Source organism: Patagioenas fasciata, chromosome 7, assembly GCF_037038585.1.
Source record: "Patagioenas fasciata isolate bPatFas1 chromosome 7, bPatFas1.hap1, whole genome shotgun sequence".
Classification (NCBI taxonomy): Eukaryota; Metazoa; Chordata; class Aves; order Columbiformes; family Columbidae; genus Patagioenas; species Patagioenas fasciata.
Window position 1 is genome coordinate 25,392,077 of NC_092526.1, and position 23,098 is coordinate 25,415,174.

The 23,098-nt window shown below is 36.4% G+C and overlaps 1 protein-coding gene across 11 annotated transcripts in view; it reads right to left on the reverse strand.

Moving 5' to 3' along the window:
* Positions 1–23,098, reverse strand: part of ZNF385B (zinc finger protein 385B) — a 158,630-nt gene that overhangs the window by 20,948 nt on the left and 114,584 nt on the right. For all 11 annotated transcript variants that reach the window (XM_065841452.2, XM_071811154.1, XM_071811156.1 and 8 more), the window contains 2 exons: positions 15,940–16,050; positions 3,702–3,864 (listed from right to left, as the gene is read on the reverse strand). In XM_065841452.2, coding sequence (XP_065697524.1) covers positions 3,702–3,864; positions 15,940–16,050 — 274 coding nt within the window. The remainder of the gene's footprint in view (positions 1–3,701; positions 3,865–15,939; positions 16,051–23,098) is intronic.

Consider the following 23,098-nt stretch of genomic DNA (forward strand, 5'->3'; position numbering starts at 1 on the left):
CCATACATATATGTATACATCTGTGTGAACCCATCCTGAAAATCCTGGGCTTTCACTGGGAGGGAAGGGAATCCTTTCCTCACATGAATGTACAGCTCCCAGTGCTGTTAACACTGCTGTTCTGTAACCATGTCTCAAAGCAGCTACAAAAAAAAAAAAAAAAGCTTGCAGTGTCACAATAGTGCTTTTCGAGACAGGTTATGAAAAGGTCCCCTATGGACACCTCCAGACTGCAAATACCCAACAGGATGAGCAGACATGATCTTGTAAGACATCCAGGTACAACAACCTTGACAGGCCTCATCTGTGGCATTTTCAATATCCACTTACTAGAAGTTGCAGCCAACTCAGCATTATGGTACAAGGGCTTTACATGTTCGCTGATGATCAATGTACAAAAGTAATTTCTGGTTTGTAATATATTATTAAAGTCAGCAGGGAAGACCACTGTCTTACAACTTGGGCATTGCCATGCTCAAACCATGTTCCAGAGCCACCCATTTTCATTCAGCTCGGATCACTTTTGTCTGCAGGAAACTTCCCAAAAGAACTTAGAGATTAATTTAACTTTTGTAGCTCTACCAGGAGTCACAATTCTCAAGTTGAAAGGAACAGCTGTAGAGAGACCACTGTATCATAAATTTTGAAAAACAAGGACTGGATGAATTTGGGTTTTGCCTTTGGGAGATTCATCACACAAGCTAAGCTAACAGTGAAATAATTTTTCTGTTACTACTACAATAGTGACTTCTGACAAATAAGTGTTTTGGATCCCATGCTATGTCTGGCCCACAGAAGACATGGCTCTGTAACAAACTGAATGTGACATTGTAGTTCAATATATAGCAACTGTTGAGTCTGGAGAGCTCCAGATCATTCATCATTATCTCACTCAAAATGACAGCACATCCAAAAGGCTGCTAGTCGTGCCTGTTGTGTCCTTTTATCAGCAGACCTATACAAGGCAATAGTAAATTCAGTTCATTAGTTTACTGTAACATGCCATACCCATTCTGCTCTAACACCAGTGGAAGTACAGTGGATAACAATGGAACACAAGAAGTTAAAACTGTCATCTTTGTTTAGTTTCTCATTCTGCTCTTCCATACTCAAGGATGCCAGGAATGACTTACTTCTTGATGAACGCTTTTTGGAAACTTAGCAAACCTCCAAAGTACAAGGGTTAAACAATAGCTCCCAAAGCAGTGGAATCTAATCCTCTTCCTTGATTTCATTTAGCTCCTACCTTATGTTCTTCTCATGCTTTTTTTTTTGGACCTACACTACACATACACACTCTCAGATCCCCCATCCTGAAGGCAAACAATGCCTGGCCAGTGAGCAGGCCAAGCAAAACAGAGCTCACAGAGCAGCACCTGTCAAGGTGGACCATAAGTTAAGACTTCAACCCAGGTGCCAATTTCATCAAATGTATAGAAGCTTCATTAAAACATTTTCAACTCATAATTTTTTTTCACACTAGGCAATACAGCCAAAGTTGGGAAGATAGGGCCAGAGAATAACAAGATAAAGACAGGTGATGTGACCATCTCATTTCCTCAAGAAATCAGGATAAAATACATACAATGAACTGAAACTCTTAGTATTAGAAATCTTTTAAGGAAAACTAAAATATATCTTTTCAATTAAAATATGGTAATAAACAATTCTCCAGAGAAAGCTGTGTTAGAATATTCAGAAAAAATGGTATCAGTTAATTTCCTTCAAGGCAACACCCCTCACCTCCCCTGATTCCCAGAAAGAACATAGTGATTGCTTTAGCTGCAATAATCATTATGTTAAAGAGATAAACATATGTTAAAGAACAGATGAACAATAGTATCTGTAAGGGAAGTGTAGCTGAACAAATTATGGTTTGGTTTCAAGTCTAGAGCATGGTAAAAACTCCAATCTCCAAGCTGTTCCCCACCTCTGTGACTGGTATTCCCTGCATATACAGAGAATTTGCAGCTCTGGGTTCAGGTGTTTGTCCTCCCAAATATCCCACTCACAATCTCCTGTAGAGCACTAACAGGCTCTGAGGAGCCTCCTCTTCACGGAGAATCCCACTGTTCTCCTAAGAGGAAGAAAATGTTTAACTAAATTGCCACTGCGATTTATTTTTAATGTACAAATACTTGCAGTGGCATAATCCAACAGACACAGATGGTAATCTGTCTAATTTGCAGACTAATTAATAGCATATAACAACACACTGTCAAAACAGGGCAATATGAAAATATCAAGTGCAGGTTTCCCTTGTCATTGGTTTTATTATTTTACCAAAAACTACGTGTAGAATTATGAATGATTTTAGTTACATTGCACAGAGAAGAAAATTAAGTCAGGACAGATCTCATAGTCTGGCAAAGGAAATACAAGACAGATCCTGACTTATGGAAGAGATGACTGAATTTGTAAAAAAATGCTGAAACCTTTATTGTTTGGCCCTCAGCCTTTGGCACACATGGAGGCGGGCATTATACAACTATATTATCACAGAATGTATTCTTAACATGTTAAATCCTCTGAATTTTTAACTGATATCTTACTTAAACTGTTGTCTGAGTTCTTACAGTATATATACCTGGACCAGTAAGCTATTTTCACCAAAGTTATTTTTGATATTTCAGAAAGTAAAATATTAATCAAATATTTTTAATCTATTTCCATTCAATAGTCAGCATGTTATTTAGATCAATGAGAATTTGCTACTGTTTTGTAGTAACACGACTTGTTTACCTGAAGATGCAACTTGGGTTTGTGTTATCTCTCTCAAACCTAAAATTTGATTTGCTAGGTGAATCAACCCCAAATTTGGGATCCAATGTCATTAGTTAGAACCCAAAGACAGTTTTGGTGTTGCTGTGAAGAGAGTAGGATGACAAATAGCCACCAACATGGACTTTTTTTTCCTTTCTTTTTTTTTTGGCCACCTTATGACATACAAGTCAAGCTCAGCTCCAGTAAAGAGGATAACAAATGGCTACCAAGGAAGAAGCAAACTTATTAGAAACAGTCTATTAAACCAACAGTTGGGTAACCCACAGTAGATGTTTTCTCTTGGATAACAAGTACAGTATTTCAGACTGTCAGCGAGTTCAGGAAATTCTCTTGTTTCATTCAGTAACTCAACACTGACAGAGCAGAAGGAGACTCAAGCAACTCCACTGCAATTGGTGTTACTGACCTTCCTCAGATTACTAACATGGAAAAAAAAACCCCACAAAAGTTGTGATGAAGCATGAATGAGCTGAGGAAATCAGGAAATATCCACACCATGAGGCTTCTCTACATTTCTGTGGGTGTGTTTTCGTCTTTGAGCAAAATTAACTTATTCAGAAAGGAAACATTTCTCACACAGGCTTCTCGTGCTTTGGTTAAATACAGGCATTTCAGACTTGCCCCTCCACCCACATCCATCCATCATTATTGCTGTATGAACAACATCCATACTTTATAAGAGTAAATTTCACAAGTTCAAAAAAATAATAGCCTTTAGCATTCAGGAACACCAGATGTTTCACAGATTTGAAAAAGCACTTTGATAATATCAAAACCAATCAATTCTGTACAAGAAAGCACAGTACACAGTTTTGAAGACACAAGTCATGGATCAGTATCATGCAAACAGATTCTCTCATTACAAACAGTAAAAAGGAGAAAATAAAGAATGTATAGAACAAAAAGTTTTCATTGACCTGATTTGTCAGAGTTGTTGGCTGTGACGGGCATGGTGGAGCAGCTTGTGTTAGCCTTTGCGCTGTCCTTGGAAGAACCAACTTTGGGTTTGTTTTTCGTTGCCTCTAGTGCTTTGACCTTCTTGGCATGTTTACTTCCTTTGTAGTGGGCCTCAGCCTGGCTCTACAAAGGAGAACAAATCAGGCACACTTTTTTTCTGTACTTCTGTATAACACAATGGGTGACAAGGCAGAAAAGTGGCACTTTCAATAGTAGGCACCATATTATCCCACCTAGAAAATCTTAGTAGCTTTACAGCAAGATTTTTCTCAGATATAAGCTCTTATCTATTCAAACAACAGGATGTTAATGAATGGTATGTGTTTTCAGTAACTCAGAAAAAGAAGCTTTAGGATTACATAAAGCTCTGTCACTCCTAATGTAATTCTTTGCTTCCATGGTGCTTAAAGATTTAGAGCGCTATACAAATATAAACACATCCAATTGAGAAAGATGATACTCAGTTTACATGTACTATTCCCTAGTCTTTATTGCTTGTGGTTAGAAAGATGTACCATGCGGTAACATAATTAAATAATCCATTTTTCTTTCTGTTTGATCTAGTACAAAAATCCAAATATCTTCATTGTTACACTAACAGCAATTGAAACAGGCATTAATGATGATATGACTTCACTATTAGATGAAGTGAGAAGGGTTAAAATGAAGAAACACCATACCTATAAAGTTCAATTAACCCAAGTGAAACACAGAAAACTAAATACTTATCAGTCTTGATTGTTTTATATATGTATATATATTTTTTTTTTTCTAAAGTGCTTTATATGTATTCTTCTTGGACTGCCCAAACAGAACAGTAGAAATAGGTAATGAGTTGTAATGTTTGTTGCATCTTTGTCTTAAAACTATCTTCAGAAACTAGTTCAGCGTTTTTGAAGTAGCACAGTTAAAACTAGACACAGAAAGAAATGCCCATTTTTTCAGTAATTTTGAGTCCCCACTATTGTTCCTGATTCTACATAACCATCTGCCTTGACAAATCAGGCCACTTTGTTAGGTGCAGAACTAAGGAACTACATGCTTAATACAAACTCCAAAGCTTGGAAATCTCAGCTGATGAATTTGAATGTTTTCCTTGACTTCTTAATAAACTAATTTACCAAAAATGGATAAGGAACATAATTTTATACAAAACACAGTCTATTTCATAATGTTATACTATTTAGCTTTGCATTATTAGTGTTTCCAAACATAATTTTAAAAAATTATTTCAGACATACAACTAGGTGCCTCTATTGAAGGTTACATATTAACTAAAAAAGTTAATATTGTAGTTTATTTCAAAGTAAAACACTCAGAGAAAGCATGCTTCATGTAACCAGATGACCACACCTTGGCACCTGGCATATAAAAACATCAGTGCAAATAGACTTTCACTATGTCCATGCAAAACCACATTCTCTCTCTTGAGTTGATTAGGGTTATTTTATTTAGTTCACTCTGTTAAATGAAGCAAGACAGGAAATAAGTCACATGCTTTTTATAAAAAGCAGCTATAACATCTAAGATGTTTGGATTCTATAATAAGTGCTGCCATAACAAGAAATATCATTTTAAGATCAGCAGAAATAGGAATTACAATATAGCCAGCTTGGGGCAGCATGTAATAACAGTTTTATCATATGGTAGAGTGTAAGTGAAGAGTAGAAACAGCTGGACCAGAGAACAGACGGTGTGTTGGAGACCTCATAAAAATTGTATACACAGTTTAAACCGATGGAGAACTGCCGCTAAAATAGAGGAGTGAAGTTCGTATACACTGAAGCCTCTTAAGTGATTATATATCCTGTGAAACACATCACTTTCCACCTTGAAAGATCGGTATATATGACATGTTGTAGCTGCATCTTTTCTAGATTTCAGTAAGCAAGCATTCAGTAAGAAAGGTTGCTAGATAAGTTTTACTTTGAATTCCTTTGAAATTTAGATTTTTTTAAAAGAACACCATTATAAAAAGAGTAGTCTACTCATCAATGGCTATTAAACTATTTCTTGATTTTAAAACCTTTGAAATATTAACATGTATACAAACACAAATTAAGGATTATAAAGAAACAACTAGACAGCTATACCACTACTACTACGTGCACTACTTAAAGGGACACTTGTCAACTTCTGTGTTGGACCTCTTCAGTTCTGAATGCGGGCAGAGGCCACACACAGACCTGTTTGCACCCTGTTATGTCGATGGGCTTACGCAGGCACAGGAGCCTCACTCTGTCTCTCTCCACCCATGCTGGGTTTTGTCCATTTCTCTTAAGCTTTGCTGTTGCTACATGATGCACTAGAAGGAGTGTTTGCCATCAACAAAATTAAATAAACTATTCACATGTTACAGTGTACAAAAAGTTAAAAATTGAGGTGTATATATATACCCTTTCTCTTCCCATACTTTTAAGTAACAGCCAGTACAAGATTTTCTATTCAAGCATTTTCAAGTTGATTATGTCCCTTTAAATATTTAAACTCTATGCGCATATGTGTGCTGTTGATAGGATCATATGCTGCCTGAGGCCAAAGCTATAACATAAGAGACGTAAGTGCACTCAAGAGAAAGACTTAGTAGGTCAATTCCTTGATAATAAGCCTTTCTGCTGATATTTGCAATAGTAATGCCTGCAATATCAGTAACAACCTACTACAGTCTTTGATTCCTTTCATTCAATCCTCATATAGTGTACATGAGACCTGTTGAGAACAAACAAGCCCAGGTAGAATTAAAATTAAGATTTCCATAAACACAAGCAAAGTCTCACGGAAACGTGGTGAAATGACTCACTTTTAATTTAAGTTTTGTAATTATTATAATATTTTTATTATCAAATTCACAGTTGCACATTACAAGGCCAAAAGGTATTGCTATGGCCATAAGTAGGGCTTCTGAAAACACCAGCCTTTTCCACAACTGTTTGAACTAGTCCATATTCCTTTGGGGAAAAAACTTGGCCAGCCTTGATTTTAAAACAGCTGGGGATGAAAAAAATTACCTTTGGTAAATAGTTTCAGTGCTTCAGTTCATAAGTACATTTCCACTTGGTTCTAAAACAGACTGCAGTCTACTAGCTTGTTATATACATACTGTGACATTTTAAAACAGAATCCCCCTACTTATTAGAAAATATAGAAAGTCATAAAGTACTGGCCAGTATGATTTAATGAACAGGAAAAGCTTTAAGCTGCAATAAATGTGATATTATATGCCAGAATGCAAAAAATACCTTTGTACTGACAGGCCACACCAAAACAGACAACACAAAAGTGTTACTTTTTGATCAACAGGATACATATTTTAAGACAGAAAACATATGTCTAAATCTTTAGAAGATCATGGCTTAGCAAAAATCTGTATTTTGAATTTGGTTGCAAATAATTAAGAATGTAATTGACAGACAAATAAATATGCAATTTTCTCCCATCACTTTTCAAATTTCATACCTTAAGATGGTGGGAGGATGCTCATCTTCTCTTTAAGCAATCTAGATTTTTAGTTCCATTCACAGTCTTTAAGCAGTAATAAAAAAAAAAAACAACCCAATCCTTCTACACTATAAGAATTAATGCCTTGATTAAAAGAAAGGACAAGTTTTTCCTCTCTTAAAAATATATTTCACTAGACACAAATGATTCAAATGTTACATTTTATTTGAAATCTACAGTTAATTGCTACTTGTAACACCAAATTATAACGTTTGGAATCTAAGCAACAGGATGTTAAACTGTGAGACCACATACAATATGTTAGCCTTATATACTAGATTGCATCTACTAAAACATCAACAATGCAAATCTTCACCCTCTACATGTAAACACGCTTGCTAAAATAAATGAGTATAACATTAGCATATTACAGTGCTTAAAATAACCTCAGTAGCTTAACTTTGCATAAACTTAACTATGTGTATATGTAAGGATATCTATATATAGAAAGATATAGATAACCAGGAAACATACCGATTCATTGATAGGGGTATTACCTTTAAGGAAATCTTGAAATTCAGGTTAAGACTGCAGTATAAAAGATGACAGAAAATTTTCCCTGTCAGTAGCAATGACTGACAGTATATTTGAAATCAGCACTATTCATTTTGACAGCTCACAAGTGACTGAGTTTTACAATCTATTTGGTGTGTGAATGACTAATTAACTGAATTTATTACTACACAAAGAGACGAAATATGAACCTACCAGATCCCTTCAATGACAGCCTGATGCAAGATTTGACTAAGTCTAATGATTCAGTGTGTATGTGTGTAAGACCACGATTTTTTCCAGCCTTCTTGAGGATCAGCTGAAGTAGCCCTTAAGCTGAATGCTTAAATCTGCTACCACATTATCCATATTGTCTGAAATATATTTAGAGCAGCATGACATTAGGAACGAGAAATACAGGAATAAAGGAGGACTCTGAAGTGTCCCCGTGGCAAGTCCAGGTTCATGCCTTCAGCTCTGCAAGACCAGTGAGCACCACAGCTCAATGGAACTGAACATGGTGGATTATAGCTCCCACTTCTCCCTGTTGCTGCTGATTTTAAAGCAGGAATTGTAGCCTGGATCAAAAGCCTTCTCAACAGCAATTTTACCTCAAATGCTGTGCTCATTTGCTGTCAATGTAATGGTAAACTCCAATGAAAAACGTTTTGTTGAAAATACCACAAAAGCTTCTGCCAATAACAGTTCAACAACGTAGACAATTTACAACTGGAAGACTTAACAGATCCGTAATAATGCTGAAAACTTCTATTCTGCTCTGCAGTATCTACAAAGTCTTCTAGCATATGACAAAAAATTTTACATATTTTTAAGCTAAAAAAAAATTTAAAAAAATCTAACATGTCCTAAATACAGTCATAACATAGAGTGAAGAAAGACCATCTTTCAACACCTGTGTACCTGCCTACTTCTACACATCAAGCTGAAACCAGTTCCAGGGGGCCCATAATTAATACAGATTTTCCTTATTTTGATAATTAGTTCAGAATACTTACAACATCCTTATAATATTCAGGTCTTTATCCTGAATTATCAATAGCTTGAATTACCCACAGTCATTTTGAAATCTATAGAATTTGTCTGAAAGAAATAAATAAGGTCTAAGTAGTGCTGGAAGAGAAGTGATAGTATTCTTGTCAAAGGAAGGATCTAAACAAAGCCGTGACATCCAGAATTCCTGTTAATTACAGAATTCCATCATAGATACATATTCTCAAGTGAAAAACAAAATCATTGTTTTTGCAGGTAAAGCTCTTGGTGTGGAAGCGGCTAGGTTAAGCATAATTGCATTAGATTAGGCAATTAGGAGAAGTGGTTTAATGAAGTGTGAGCAGCATCCCTATGAGACCTCTCCTGACGTGGCTGCAATGGCAGCAGTCCTGTTAGAAAAGGCATCTACTGTGCAAGATTGGAGGAGTACAAAGGTATTGATATCCATAACATATGGTTATCTTAATTCACATCAGGTCCTAAACTATAAAGCTCCCTTTCTTAAAATAGTAAGAGGTATACCAAATGTTTGATCATATAAGTTACCTGCTAGAACCATATTGTAAGAACATGCACATTTATGTGAGGAGTATTTAAATTAAGAAGAATTTAGATTAGAATAATAACTTTAATAAAAATTACATTAAGCAATAAATTAGGAAGTGGTGTTGAAAAATTTAGTATTATCTCATTTAATATTAATAATAGATGTAACTGAAAAAGTCTGCAAAACTGAAGCATTCATACATCTGTTATACCAAAGCTATACATTATTTTTTTCAATTCTGTTCTCAATGGATTTCTAAAACCTAATTGCTCCAATTAGTAAGGTAGATTAGTGTTGAAAAGGACATAGTAAAATCCAAAAGCTGTAAAGATCAGCCATGCTATGAGTAGTAAACTCATATTTTAAATATCTAACCAAATTTAGTTAAAAGTTCTGTTAAATAGCTGTTATTTGAAGAGAATTTTCAGCATGTTATAACCCTGTACTCTATAATCATGCAGTATTTCTGTCATGCCGGAGCTAACAACTTCCATCATTTTGTCAGTTCTGTCTACAAAACAGAAAATTACCTTCATGAGTCCCTGAGATTTATGGTTTTAATTACCTCCTATCCGCTTCACTATCCTCCATATCCAAAGAATCGATATAAATAGTCTTATTTATAGGGAAAATGTAAAACATTTGACAAAAGACTGACAATTCTGTAGATTTTTATTAGATGCTATTGATTATTGCGTGTGGGTTTTTTTTGACAGCATGAGGGATCCATGCAAATCTGCAAAGTGAACATTAGGTAATACTTGCCTAAACTTCAAAAATTTGCCTTCTGGCTTTTTAGAAAGATGATCACTATCATCACATAATTTTTTTTAGCTATAAATGGACTTAACAATAAGATGACCTTCAGCATCTCTTAGTGCTCAACTGTTATGGCTGCTTTTTCTGATCTGCCTACAAGGTGTTTTTTCTTGATTTCCGAGTCTTTGCGAGTGACACCACAAAGCAGTACTGACTTCCAGTCATCACTCACAGAGCAAAACAACACAAATTTATTTCCTTCAAGTGACAACCTATTAACAAAATAGTGCCCACCAGGCTATATCACAGCCAAAGACAAAAAAGTGCAGACAGGGAGTAGATACTTCTTTTAGATGTGATTAAGAGATGACAAACTCTGTTTTCAAAACAACAACACAAACAAACAAATTAAAACCAAACGAAAAACCAAACACCAAAACAACAACAACAAAACCAAACAAACACTGCCAAACAACAGAACAAATAACAAAAACCCACGTAGGCTGCTGCCATAATGTATCAGTGACTCTGGACTACAGAGAGGTCTGGCTGCTGAGGAAAGGGACTGGATTAGCATTGACACTATTGTGTCCAAAAACTCTGTGAACTGTCAGTACAAATAAGGAGAGAGAAGAGCAGACAGAAGTTACTTGAACGTAAGGCGATGATCCATAGATATGGAGAAAAAAAGCAATTCTGGGGAAGCCAAATAGGTCTCCTTCCAACTGCAACTCACTTCTCTCTTACGGCTGCAAGCTACAGTATCAGACACCGTAACAGAGTATAATAGACATCTCAGGGACAGTCTGGCCAAAGCTCCACAGCTGCTGGAGGGACTTATTGCCTCACAGCAGCTGCAGGAGATGCTGCAGATTCATCTGGTGGGCAGAAGGAAGGAGAAAGAACGAGCCAAGACTAGGCAGAAAAGGAATCTATGTGGGATAAAAAACAAATGCTTTTTCTCTTGTTCTGTTGCTATCAGACCCTCTTACAGGTATCATAAAGATTCAGCAAGCTCAATCTGTTTTTTGTTTCTGCTAGAATGTCTGTAATATAAATAATATCAACAAGCGAGACCTACATAATTAATACGAAAACTTATTTAGCAACGCTTATCTATAGTCCGCATAGACATACCATGGGTTTGGAAGGAATCCCAGAATTCTTAAGAGGAAAAAAACCCTCAGCATGTCTTGCTTCCTCTTGGTGGAATACAGTTAAGTCCCTTGCCCGGGTGGCCTTTAAGCAGGCATAAAATCTGACTCACTATCACAATCTGTTCCATTAAGAGTATTCTTCTTCTTCTACTGTCTCATCTGCGGTGGTAGTAAAGATAACTAATATATTTCTCATTTTTTCTGAGCTAGATTAGGACACAAGATTGTAGCTTGAACTTCACCAACACACTTAGTCATTGCTGCACTGGAGCACATACTGTTTCATCATAATGTAGAAATTAAAAGATAAAATGGTGTTAATAGATATTTCAATGCAAAGATGGAAACAGCTGTGTTTATTTTAATATACTGGAGCAAATCCAACTGTAAATATTAAAGGATGGTTTTGCCTTTTATTCTTTTTTAAAACAATTTTTCAAAATAGTGTGTTCCTCTGCATACTAAAATAAAGTTTATACAGGCAGGAATAAGAATCTCATTGAATATTTTGACTAATCAGTTTCATCAGCTACCAATCTTCATGACGCTATCTTTCCTAAACTGAGATTTCCAACTTATTTCAACAGCAGTTGACTCCTGGTATCTACCATCCCTAAAAATCAGTTTAGGAAAAAGCCATTTTCTCTATTACCTCCTCACTTTTTTTGCCAGTTCACTTTCTTTGAGTTGTTGAGAGCTCTGCTAACTTTCAATTTTTCTGGTATCATAAACGTGAGGTCAAATAACTTTGCCCTTTTTGTTTTAATGCTTTTTGTCTTTACTAAATTCTGCTTTCCCTGCCCCCAATTTAAAAACAAAAAAAAAAAAAAAGGAAAAAGAAACTAGAAGGCAAACCTAATGAGTGGATCTGGTTCTAGAAACACGCATCCAATATAATTTAGGATGGCCCCAGGTGTCCTGCCTGACCTCCCACTGCAGGTCCTCTCTCAGGTCTACCAGCCTGGTGTAGATGTCTCAGATACTCAAACGAGAAGACACTGAGGCTTGGGCACACAATACCTCTCTAAGTACCAGGAAGGGCATTTTAACTAGATCCTGTGAAAAATGTTGTTGAAGCAACCTCACTTTTCACTGTTCTCAGGTCAACACTACTATTACAGATAAAATTTGCCTTCAAGGACATCATTGTTCAGGCTATTAGAACAACTTCAGTTTGGTGTTACTTCACAGAAGTGATATTTTATTCTTCTGCTTTTCAAGACTTCAGATCATCTCTTCTGTACTACAGTTTCTCCTGGAGTTGACAGAGCTTGGAATCGGTGCTCAAATTGTTTGTGCCAGAACTTGTTAGCAGAAACACACAACTTCCAAACTGACCAAACTGCAGCTAATGAATTCTAGAAAAGGACACGTAGAGTATGATGATGAATGTCTGAGAGTCAAAACCCATAATTTCTTTTTTGCTAGAGGATAAACAGATCGGGCTAAAACTGGACTGAATATAGAGTTTGTACAAAGATGTTTTCTTTATGCTGTACTTGGAAAAATTGGTTTAAAAGTACAGGAGAGTAGGAGATCCTGAAGAATTCAGTTAGGAAACACTGTTGAAAATATAACATGGTAAAAGAAAAATAGCATCATCCCAGCAAATTTATTTTTCAAAATACAGAAAGCATCACTTTAACATTAGATATGCTTACTCCCACACTGGAGACAACATATTTTAAAATTTCCTTCTATCCCTGGTATCAGACTTTCTCTTCCTGCAGAGAGATACAGATCCCTGTCTCTGAAGCTGCTGCCAGAACACTCTCACCAAAGCTAAACCTGCAGATGTAGTAGCAGAAGAAAACTGAAACCTTTGTCATTTACTGTATGAATTCAGTGTGTGGGTTGACAACTATAAATTCACTAGTCTGAATTCTTTTGGTCTATTGATCCATACCAGCAAGCGTCCACACGGGGAGGAAAAGACTGGAGGCAAGGCAACCAATTTTCTTTTTCTCACAGATGAATGTCAACTGGTCTGTATGTTACTTATGCAACAGGTAAAGCACTACTAGAAACAGGTCAGAATCTTCAAATGTCATGCAACTGAAATTCATTTAGGAGACCAAAAGTAAGAAAACTACTTAATAGCTTACTTCTGACATTTTTATTTCATTTGCTTGCATAATTGAAATCGAAGGAAGTTCAAAGAAGCAAAATGCCCATCAACAAGAAGGAGCATGCCAGCCTTATAAAGCTAGAACTGGAAGTGTGAATTGGGCGTACTAAAGACCTCATTCTGCAATGTGCTATGCTTAAGGTTTTAATGCAGATTATCACAGTTTGATGCCACCCAAAAGGCTCTCAAGACCTTCTTAGGTTGTTACATAGTGGAAAAGATTCACTGAAAGATTCAACAGTTATAAGGTTCACAAATATCTGACTCCCTTGTCCCCAGTCCGCAAACCAGGATGGATTATAACCACCATTCAATCCCTTAAGCATAATTCACATTATAAAGGGACCAAAAAGAAAAACACAAGCAAAGAATCCAGATTTTATTTGTTTGAAGGAGCTTTTAACAAGCTAAGAAAGTTTTACAAGAGTCTGCAGAGCTTAGTTGAAAGGCCATTAGCATTACCTCAGTGAAATTATAACAATGCAGACCGGGGGGAAGGGAGGGGGTGAGAATAATACCTGAATAAAATAAGATCTCACTCCCTCAGGGAAAAAAAAAAAAAAAAAAGAAGGCAACACACACTAAATAACTCCTAAGGTCAAAATATTGAACCTGAAGGAAAGATTTAAAATCTTATGTAAGCTTCCCAGGAGAAGTTGAATAATCTGATGAAAGGCTAGATAGCTTTTAAAACAGAAATGCTGTACTATGAAAACTTGTTCTCCAAATATTCCTATATGCTGTGGTTATAAAATTTTTGTGAAACTTAAATTTAATTATTTTTCTGGTGTTAATAACACTACTAGAATCTCAACACATTCTAAAATCAAATTTCCAGGTTGTTTGTGAATGTCCTAGTAAAGCAAACTGCTGTAGAAAGTAGGGAACTCCATCTTATCACTAACAGCAGCACAGTCCCAATACTTCATCCGTTCTTAAAACCACCCATTACAGAAGGATGATGACATTTTCTAGTAACTGGAACTGAGCACATCGATCACATTTAGAAAGAAAGGAGCATGACACTGTATGAATAGACCCGCCGCAGAAGAGGAACGAAGGCTATAATCTCTCATGCTTTTTTGATGCCACTATGGAAAGCAGAATCTGATATGCACTCTTTGTTCTACTTTGCAAGTGTAGACAGGAAAAATTGCTTGGTTGGCAGATGTACAAAATGATATAATATTTCAGCTTGTTTGTTTGTTTTGAGCTATCAAGTTGTGATTCATTCCGCGTGAATTGTTGTTTGTCCACCTGAATGTCAGTGCAGACAAAGTGAGTGACTCCATGGAGCTCAGGAACATTTTTAAAAACTTTATTGGTTCCTTGTTTTAATCAGTAAAAGTAGGTGTCTGAACTGAGTATCAGAGGAGAAAGATTTTTTTGACCTTAAATCTTAACCTTAAAGAGGAAAGACACGTGAACTATGTTTTAAATAATGACTTTTGAAATTGGTTAACTAAGTAGATATTGCCACTTCAAAGAAAGTTTAATTAGCTCGTCAAAAGAGGACAGATTTATAAATCAATTTGAAGGCAAGATAGCACTGCTTCAAAATCCTTACCAGCCTAGACAAGAAAGCCAAACTGCGGAAACCACTTCACAGGACACTTTTCAAAGTGGAATGTTAGGGGCAGAGAAAAATCAGAGTAATAGTTATGGTTGCTTTATAGCAAATCTCTATGAGTACCAAGTACACGAAGGCTTTGAGGATGTGCCTGCAAACTATTTCTTCGACTGAAATTATAACAGCAAAATATGTCATATAAACAAGTCACTTAAGGATTTGTTCTTATGCTTGATATCAACAAAAAACCAGACTTTTTAAAATTAGCTTACTGACATTAATAAGTTGTCTCTAAGAACAAATACATATTTTTAAAGTGTCAAATGTCATAATTTTCTTAGACATAGTTTTCTTGATTTTTTTTTTAATTTTCAAGGTACTCAGGAAAACATTAATTGAATATATATTTTAAACATATCAGTCAATGTACTCCTTTGTAATGCATTCTTTTGGAATTGTACCTCAGAACACAGTTTTCTTGAACTTTATTAACCTCAAAAAGACAACTAGACGTAAATGTTCATATTTAATAAAAATGAAAGTTACTGGAAGAGTGACTTTATTAAAAAATTGGAAGACAATATCAGCAAGCCTGTAGGAAAAACAGGAAAAAGATATTTCTTCTGAAACAGGAGTGGGTGTGACATGGAGAACTCACAGGGAAGCTCTTCTGCCTGCTTCCCCTCCTTTTAAAAACCAAACCAAACCAAACCAACAAAACCCAAATCAAACCAAAACAAACCCCCAAACACTTATTTTTGAAGTACGTCTTGAAGGTTACTGGCCTGTCAAATGGGCTGCCATCAGTGGATGTGGCACTGGATATTGTACCAGATCCATTCAAGAAAAATCAAACAGCAATGTACCTCTATGAACTTCCACCTCTGAGTGGACAAAGTATCAGCCCAGCAGGCTGAGCAGGAGGTAGGCAGAACTGGAATGATTTTTTGGGGAGAAAGAGGCTTAGATTAATTAAACCTAACGTGCCAATAAAAAAGAAAAACAAAAAAAGGAAATGAAAATAGCCAATACTCACATCAGAGTTAAAGCGAAGCTGGCAGACATTACAGGAAATGACTTGTTTCTTCTTTGGGGGAAGGGACACTCCAAATGTATGGTTTATGACTGCTTTTTGCACAGGATCCATCTGGAGAACAAACAATAATCAATTTACAACTTTTCAAGGCAATATACAGTACAGAATAAAAAAATAACACTTTCTGCTGGAAGCTTTTTCTTTTATGTTCTTTACTTTTTGAGATAAACAGGAGGAAATCAAATTTCAGCCCTCATAATAATTGAATTTAACACAGGTTAGGGAATTGGAAGCATCCCAGAACTCACGAAGAAAAGGCAGCTCCATTGTTGCTGCCATCCCCAGGCTACTACATCGTTTCGCCCACAACTCTGCGCATTGTCCATGCTGCAGGGCTCCACAATCACATCTGAATTACAAAGAGCCCCCCAAAAGCCTTCCCTGATCACCTGCTGACCCAACAGACACATTGCGAGAAATCATTTTTGTGCCCTAACAAATCACTGTCATTTATCTCTACTTGTTTTTCTGTTCAGTGATAGATATCAATATTAGCACTTAGTTGGAAAATATTCATTCCTGGAGATCTCTTTGTGAGAGGAGGTCCTTTGCAGGCTCCATTGGAAACATCACTTGCTGGGAAAAAAGGTCACAATCCCCAAACATTTCCATGCAAAAGTGATGAGTGACAAAGCCCATGGGAAACCTGAGGTTCAGAGGAACACACAGGGAGTGTTTGTACCAGGAAATGGTATGGAAGTTACCAGGCTTCAGAAAACACTGTGACACTGTGAAAAAATTGAGATAAGTGAAGCACTGAATATACTAATCCTAAATTTGACATTTTCCGGGACTAGCAATTGATTCCATCTTTGCTAAATACCAGGAGTCCTGTTGCTCACCAGTTTAGGATATCCTCAAGATCACAAAGAGCTCTGTTGTTAACACTGCAGGAACTGGGGAATGGCACAGGATGTTAAGGAAAGAGAGTTTATAAACGCTACTGCTTCAAGGCCTCAATTAAGCACAACATATAATTTTTTCTGATGTGGCATGGACACAGTTGAAAATTAATTTCTTGACTCAAAAAGATTCAATCATGTTTTTCTAATTCATATAAAACAGAATATCTGCTCTGATCTCACAGCTGACCCTGATCTGAGCAAAGGGTTGGACCAGCTGACCTCTGAGGTCCCTTTCAAACCACATTATCCTATGAGCATCTATGCACACGTGGTCCTCCATCCCTACTTAAGATGAGAAATGGATTCTGAAGAAGAGAGGTCAAAAGATGGCAGTCTACAAGAAAAGTGCTCATTTCCCAACCTTGTTTTTAAACTAGCACAAAAGAAAATAGTTAAATTTGTTACAAAATTATATTTTTCTGAAGCTTACTTTGCAGTCACAATTATTTTTTTTTCCTTTACAGTACTATTTGAAGAAACCAAACCTGGCTGTTTAATCTTGGATGGTACACATCACATATTTGATATTAAGCTGCCTTAGAAAAGGAGGAAAGAAAAGTTGGAGTGGCTGATTTGTTAAAGAATTCTATCAGTAAACCAGATGCTTCCAGACTTTCTGAACATGAAGATAAATACTGTAATTTTCCCTTAGTACACCTTTCAGCCTCTAGAGAAGCCTGTACTGATGAGTATTTTCTCCACATATATGCACATGCACAAATACACAAACTCAAAAAAACCATGTTGCATCATATCTGCCTAAGAAGACGTTGTCTGATAATCTATTAGCTAACATTAAACACTCAACTTTTTCTTGACTACGGTTACATAAGTTTCTTGCTACATTCCTTTTAAACCAAACGCAGAGTTTTGTAAATGTCATTGCTAAAAATTTTCTGGGGATAATATATTTTTAATCAACTTTTGCCATTAACTGCTGTATTTCATTGCCATAAGGGTGCCATATTAAGACACTTACGAAAGTAAAAAAACCTTGTCTAGAATTAACTGTTGAATTATTGAATAACACTACAGTGTTGTTACCGTGAATGTGATAAAGTCTAAAAGAACCTTAAAATAAATACCCTTATTTTCTGATGTCTAGAATCTGGCACCAGTCCAAAGATTAAAAACTTAAAATATAACAAAAATAAAATCTGTTTCTGACTTGTACCATTTATTGTATTACCCTGCATAATATATCACAATTATACATGCAGATTCAAAGTTTTCTGAACATCCATTTTATAATACAATATATATTAAAAGATTGCTGTATCATTAGGGAATAGTTGGGGTTTTTTTTAAGGACAGATACATTTTGCTTTTCAACGTAACTACTAATTGCTAGATCAGGTAATATAGAACAAAAGACTAATGATAAAAAGTACCTCAACCATTTGAAGTGTCTGAGATCGGTGAAAAGAAATAGCAAAAACACCCACTAGCGTCTGCAGTCCCGTTTAACAAAATAACTGCAAGAAGCAGCAGTGATCAATGACTCCTCTGTGCATTCCAGATAACAATCCACAGCGCTCACGTTAGGCAACGCAGTTCAAAACTGTGCAATGCGGGCTATGCACAAAGTCCCAGTTTCAAACAAATGTAGCAGCATGAGGACAAACTCTCACAAATAAAGGAGCTCATGCTGCCTCCAGAAGGTACCACTTGGGATCCCCAGGGGAACGGGTAATGATCCTTCCCATGCCGGAGTCCCGCATGTAGTCTGGTCATGATTAGAACTCAAGAAGTGCAACATTAATTATTAATAGCTTTTAAATATATCAGAAACTGGAGTGGATTACAGCATGCTGGAAAAATAAAATAGTATCTCTCTGTTAGAAGATTAATGCTACAGGGTAAACCGATCTCAGATCACCATACAGAATTATTCTCTTCAGTGTACAGAGGGAGCAAGTAAGAAAGAGGTAGAGAGTAATTCGTTGAGGCATATATTAGGAAATGATGCAGCACAATTTCCTCAGTGGGAACCAACAGTATTTAAAAAACAGTTCTATAAACCAACATAATAACAGAAGCTAACAGTTACCACAAATGCAAATAAAAATCTGTACTACAGTGTTTATGCTGCAGGAGGAACTAATAAAGCAATTCACATTGCTCTGGTAGCCATAACTAAGTTTAACAACTTTTTAGCCTTGTTCTCCTATTACAGTTGGTTTAATAAAGATTAAACTTAAAAAAGTATTTCCCACAAACTTGAAGATACTATCTTTTCGCAATGAATCTCCTTAAAACTACCCAAACTATCAAAGTGAGTAAGGATTAACAGAATCCAGACAGGCTTCAGCAGTAATCTACTACTACTTCTTCCATTTCTGTCTCTGCTGTCTCACAAGTTTAACTGTACATGAGTCACTTCACCTGAGTCTTACATTATTCATATGTAAAATTGCAACAAAAATACTTGCAATCTCACAAAAAGGCTGAAAGGTCTAAGTAACATGTTTACAACGCTTCAAAATCATCTGCTGGGAGTTGTTACATAACTGCTATTTATTATTAAGGCTGCTGTTATTCAGAACACTCTTCTGTGTTCAGCTAAACAAAAAAACACTACCCAAACCATCTTACCTCCAGATCTGGCAAAAAATAAAAACAGACTACAGTTTGAGACTCCCTGAAAAACAAACCAATAACACACTGGGAGAGCAAAGCTATTCTTGTTACACTACCTATTTCCATCTGACAGTAAAATAATGTGAATAGGCAAAATAATATGAAAATTGTCTTTCAGTGGAATCCTGACAAAAGATTCAAACCTAGGAGTCCAGAGTCAGAAAAGCAGTTTAGATAATATGTGAGGTAAACAAGACTATTGATTTTTGCTTTCATCTTTGAGATGATCCTTAGGTAGGACCCTTTTCTTCTAAAGGGTCTGCTCTAAGTTTTGCTGCCAGTTTTCTTGCTCCCAGCCTCCTGAACAACACCAACAGCACAAACCAGAATGGTGTGTCTTTAGGTACATTTGCATTTCCCCCTCAGTTCTGAACTGTGCAAAGAGAGGCTAGGACCAAATTCACATTCTTAATTCTATGAACAGGAGAGAATAAAGATATGGGAAGCCTGGTCTTCTGAAATGAATTAATATTACCTTTTGTTTACTGAAAAAAAATATCTAAATATAGGATAGATTATATGTGTATATATACACTTGAACATAAATTTATAAAATGGCTGAATATAAATGAGAAGCAAATCAGAACTGAGAATTGCGTAAGTATGCTAGCTGACAGCTGTCATCTTTTCTTCACAGTAAGAAAATAATAGACTTTCTTCATTTAAAAATCAATAATTATGTTTCTGGTTTGTTTTTTTGTTTTGGTTTGGTTTGGTTTGAATCAGTAGAACACAATACACTTTTGATTAAAAAGGGCTGTATTTAAATACGAATCTTTAAAGGAACATTCAACTTCTAATTAAACCTGTCCTGAAAATCAATGTAGAATCAAAGTCTGTTGTGTGTTGGGGTTTGTTTTATTTTATTTTCCTGTGCGTATGTTTGTGTTGTGTTTTTTGTTTTGTTTTTTTCCTTTAAATCTAAGTAAATTACACAAAGCAAGGTAGAAACCTGTCTCTTATAAAAAATACATGAGCAAGAAATGTGATCCTCTTTCCCTACTGTCAACTTCTGGGGGCATCTGAAGTTCGTGGTATCTCTGCCATGAAGCCAGACAGATTGAATACAGAGAAGACCAGTTCAAAAGGCGCATATCTGGAAATCACCCTTGCTTTGATAGTTGAAATGAACTGGTCAGTGCTTCAGACCTCTGTATCACTGGTTTTCAGGCATGTTGCAGACAGGTTTCACACTAAGATTTTTAAATTGCCATACCCTCCTCTTAAATTGTCATAAAATTTACAGTACCTGGATTAAAAGACCACTTGCTACATCCACATTCAAAAAGAAAGAATACAACAAGAACTAATACTTAGCTATATTCTCATAATTTGTTATTTAATAATTATTGCAGTAATTATTAGTTTCTTAGGGAAAAATGTGATGAAGGTCTAAGAGAAGGCAGGAAAGCCAGCCACGTACAACCAGGATGTTGCAAAAGCAGCCGCTTCATCAGACACATGGAGAATTTAGATTTCTCTAGAATTTTGCTTAAGACAAGACTTACAATTAGATACTACCAAAACCTTTATAAGCACAGTGATGCGACACATGTGCCCTGTGTCTTAAACTACAATTTTGCTTTGAGAGGACACCTTTTCCTCAGTCTATTTGCAAAGCATCCTTCAATGGTCTAATGCCTAAAATATTTACGGCTAACAACTCTCTCTTTTTAACCAGCCTCCTTGTGTCACGAACATATTAAAATTTGACATGAAAGAAATTCAATGAAGATAAAGGCATCTTAGCTTTTTCCTGTGCTGACCAGCAAAAGAAATAAATGCTGTTGAAGTGTCAGAGACACTAACTCCAAGCTTTCTTTAAAGGCAGAGATGAAACACATCTCTGCCAAGGAACAGATTTTCTGGAGGACTCAGCAAATGGTAGGATTTGTATGCAGAAACAGTATTTCTTTAGAGAATTAGGCTGATGACCTAATTACTTGTAGGCACAACAATGGAATTTAGGAACCATTTCTCAAAAACCACCCCATGGATGCTGAGTTCCTGTAAAATGGCAGTGAAAGGCTATTGGAGATGGTGATTACTGTTCTGTTTCTCAGCAGTGCTTGTCATCGCACTTTCTCCTTGGAGAAATGGTTTCCAATCTGGCTGCTGATCTGGGAACTGAGAGGAGGAAGCTTATCCATTCCAGTTAAAGAAAACTTTAAACAATAATTAAGGTTTGAAGAGATTCTTCCTTATATCCAGTCTGTATTATTTTACTTAAGATTTTTTTTCCGTGATAATAATATGTATTAAAGACTAGAAACAAGGCAGAAAAGTACTTATTTCAGCTCATCTATTTAACAAAGAGTTGCTCTTTGAAGAGATTCCTGACAGAAACTACAGAACCTGCATCTTTATGTTAAAATACCACAAACTGTAAAAGCTGTCAGAGACTGACTGACAACTCCCTGCTTTTGGCAGCATTTTTTTTTTCTATATCTAACTCTGTGTCTCTTACCAAGTGTTTGCTTCAAGCTCAATCTTTTTTGAAAGTTTCAGTTAAAATGGCTGAAGTATCTTGTGGGAAAAATATACCACCTTAAGTATTTTTCAGGGTCTCTCCAAAAGCTGCTACCACAGTTGAAAAAGGTTTCTGCTGGTTTGAATCAAAGCCATAGAAATAGCAGGAGGAATTCTTTGCTTGGTACACAAAGGAAAGGGACTACAGGTAACTGAAGAGTGGAAGACATTGAGGGCAGAGAGGCTCTGCAGGCAGGTACTGTGAGAGGAGAGAGTCAGAGAGAAAGCAAGGACCAGCCACAGAGCAGAGGGCTGTGCTGCCAGAATTTGGGCTTTATTATGTGGTTCCTGAACCTCTGCTTCGCTGACCCACAAATATCTGGGAAAACATCTATTATTCTCTTTTATTCCCTTTGTAAAAGGTAACAGGCTGATTCCTCATGTTGTAGTTCGGGTGATTCTGGCTATGACTTGGACAACATGAACTATTATACCCACAATAACTAAAATGAAATAGGAATGTTTTTAAGTGCTCAGCACAGGAATAGAAGGCACACCTGAGGTGCCTTTTGTGCCTGCATGACTATAAAAAAGGATATAAAATGTCTGTAAGGAAAAATCGTACCATCTCTTGATTACAAAACAAAACAAAACAAAAAAAAACAAACCAAAAACCAAACAAAATATCCAGCTACCCCACAAAACTCCTCTCCTTCTAAGTTGATTGCTTAAATTTCCTTTCTGTGCTGTTAGTTAACGAGTGTGAAGTACAGCGCTCACAAAACTTCACCTGCTCTCTGGAGCTCAGTGTTTCCGAGGGAGAGGAGCGGAGCAGGTCACTCCCCTCCCGCTCTTCATGAAAGTGAAACAGGGAAATCAGAGTCCATGAACAGACCATAAATAACGGGTTGGCAACAGCCAGTTGGCTGCATCTATAATTCGCTCCTCCTGTATATAATCCTGAGTCCCAGAGCATACTTTGGCACTGCAGCTGGGTGTTAAGTGGCTGAATCCAGACCCTGCTGAGGAACAGCGAGCTCCCGAGCCACCATGCCAGAGACAGAAGAGGCTCTTGGCACAGAGGG